General features: G+C 45.1%; 1 protein-coding gene across 4 annotated transcripts in view; it reads right to left on the bottom strand.

Annotated features, from left to right (window-relative positions):
• Positions 1-2,500, bottom strand: part of LOC115221789 (guanylate cyclase soluble subunit beta-1) — a 44,535-nt gene that overhangs the window by 20,192 nt on the left and 21,843 nt on the right. For 3 of the 4 annotated variants that reach the window (XM_036510658.1, XM_036510657.1, XM_029792019.2), the window contains exon 8: positions 1,335-1,716. In XM_036510658.1, the coding sequence (XP_036366551.1) occupies positions 1,335-1,716 (382 nt within the window). Of the gene's footprint in view, positions 1-1,287; positions 1,717-2,500 lie in introns of all 4 variants that reach the window. The other variant, XM_036510659.1, reaches the window with a different exon arrangement.

Here is a 2,500-nt window from a genome sequence, read left to right as displayed (position 1 = left end):
TAAGAAGAAATCTGTGGTTTCTGATTTGAAATAACCCTCGCACATTCCAATATATGCTTCAGCAGTTTTTGTTTGTCTCAAAGGATTCTTATTGGGAACACTGTGGTTAAAACCACGTGGAAGAGTGTGGAGGCACACGGCCTAGTGGTTAGAGCAGCGGACTCGCGGTTGAGGGATCGCGGGTTCGAATCTCGGACCGGGCGATTTGTGTGTTTATGAGCGAATCACCTCAGCTCCACGCGGCTCCGGCAGAAGATAATGACGAACCTCTGCTGACTCTTTCGTCACAATTTTCTCTCACTCTTTCCTCCTGCATCTTGCAGCTCACCTGCGACGGACCGGCGTCCCGTCCAGGTGGGGAACCTATACGCCAAGGAAACCAGGAAACCGGCCCTTATGAGCCAGGTATGGTTCGAGAAGGAACTAACATGTAGAAGAGTGGCATAACCACATACAATTTGCTGTTACTTCGCACACTCTACTTTCATCATTTTAATAGAGTTGTTATAATGTACACAGCGCCGCCCCTTCTCATTTTCCATTTACTTCGTTCTTCTTAATGTACAGGGATTTTACGAATAACTGTTTTTATCCAATCGATGAGATTTTTGTTTACGCTTCGATCTGGCCCACAAAGCCAAATGTTTTTGGTACATCCTGCGGGAAACCGCAGCTGAAATCGGATTCTAAGGTCTTTCGAAGAGAACAGATTTGACAATGACTGAAAAAATGGGGATGGGAAGGAAGCGGATTTTTATCTGTAAAGCCTTTGATCCTAGGTCAATTGAGATCAAATTTGACTTGGAATTAAGCAACAATTGGCTTGGTCACTCAACAAGCTAGAAATAACAGCCAAATATCATTTTCATCTCTCCGTTAAAACAAGATTGTGTTATCCTAGAGCCTGGATAAAAGGAATTCAATATGGCTTCGCGTTTGATCAGTGTTGGTCGTAACGACGACGACGACGACGACCACTACCACTACCACTATGACGACGACGACCACCACCACCACCCACGAAAACCACCACCACCACCACTACAACCGCCACCGCCGCCTCCACCATCACCACTGTAACCGCCCCCACCACCACCATTAGCAAGAATGATAACTGCAATAGAACTAAAACATGATGATGATAATGCTGATGATGGTCATCATCATCATCATCATCACTATCATCATTATTATTACCGTCATCGTCGCTGTCGTCATAATCATCACCATCATCATCGTCATCACTGTCACCATTATCACCATTATCAACATCATCATCAACACCACCACCACCACCACATCAACAACAACAACAACAACAATAGCAAACTCACCACCATCGGGTTGCCACAGGGGTCACTGAGTTCATGTGATATGTCCATGAGATCGAGCGCAAGGTGGGCTATACACTTCGCATGGGTCTCACACAACTCTGGCAAACCGCTCACAGCCATGTACTTCTCCCCGACCGTTTCCACTTTGTACACGTCCGGGTTGACTCTTGGATCGAGGAGGACATCAAACCTGGTGTAGATATCGTTGAGGTATTTCACAATTTTCATAGCACCGCGCGCATCGGAGTTTTCGGCGCAGAATTTACTAAATCCATCAATTCCGCTGAACATAATCGTAACGTCTTCGTATTTCAGAGCATCTACCGGTTTGTTGTGTCGCAGTTTATTGGCAACGGAAGGGGGCAGAATCGAATACATTAACCTGAAAACAATGACAAAAACGGCATTAAGACTAGCTAATTATTGATTTTAATGACTCAAAGACGAATCGAGGCGGCGCACTTTCAGAGTTGTTAGCACGCAGGGAAAAATGCTTAGCGGTCTTTCGTCCGTCTTTACATTCTGAGTTCGAATTGCGCCGGGGTCGACGATGCCTTTTTATCCTTTCGGGGTCGATGAAATAAGTACCAGTTGAACACTGAGGTCGATGCACTCGACATAGCCCCTTCCCTTGAACTTGCTGGACTGGCATTAAAATGGGGAACCAATAATTAAAGATCGAATATAGGGCAGCAGGCCGGCAGGATCGTTAGTCCATCGGCTAAAATGCTTAGCCTCATTTCGTCTGTCTACGGTCTCAGTTCAAATTCTTCCCTTTCATCCTATCGTGGTCGGTAAAATAAATACCAGTTGGAAACTGGGGGTCAATGTAACCGACTTACCGCGTTCCCCTAAACTGCTGGCCTTGTACAGAAATTCGAAACTAATAATTAAAGTACAAGTAAATAAATAAAATAGAATAAGAATTCAATTACGAGATTCGAACTCGTAAATCCACCGCCAGGGAAGTGTAAGCATCACAACGATTGCTCCGTAGGGGCGATTAGTATGGTTCTTTTTTCATAATTTTATTTCAACTCCGTCGTGGTGGTCGTCATCGTCGTCACCATCACCACCATCCTTACATCATTCTTTTCTACTCTAGGCACAAGGCCCGAAATTTTGGAGGAAGGAGCTAGTCGATTAGATCGACCCCAGTATGCAAC

This window comes from Octopus sinensis, linkage group LG18 (assembly GCF_006345805.1).
Source record: "Octopus sinensis linkage group LG18, ASM634580v1, whole genome shotgun sequence".
NCBI classification, from domain to species: domain Eukaryota; kingdom Metazoa; phylum Mollusca; class Cephalopoda; order Octopoda; family Octopodidae; genus Octopus; species Octopus sinensis.
Note: the sequence above shows the minus strand (reverse complement) of the source record. Positions and strands in the feature narration are given on the sequence as shown.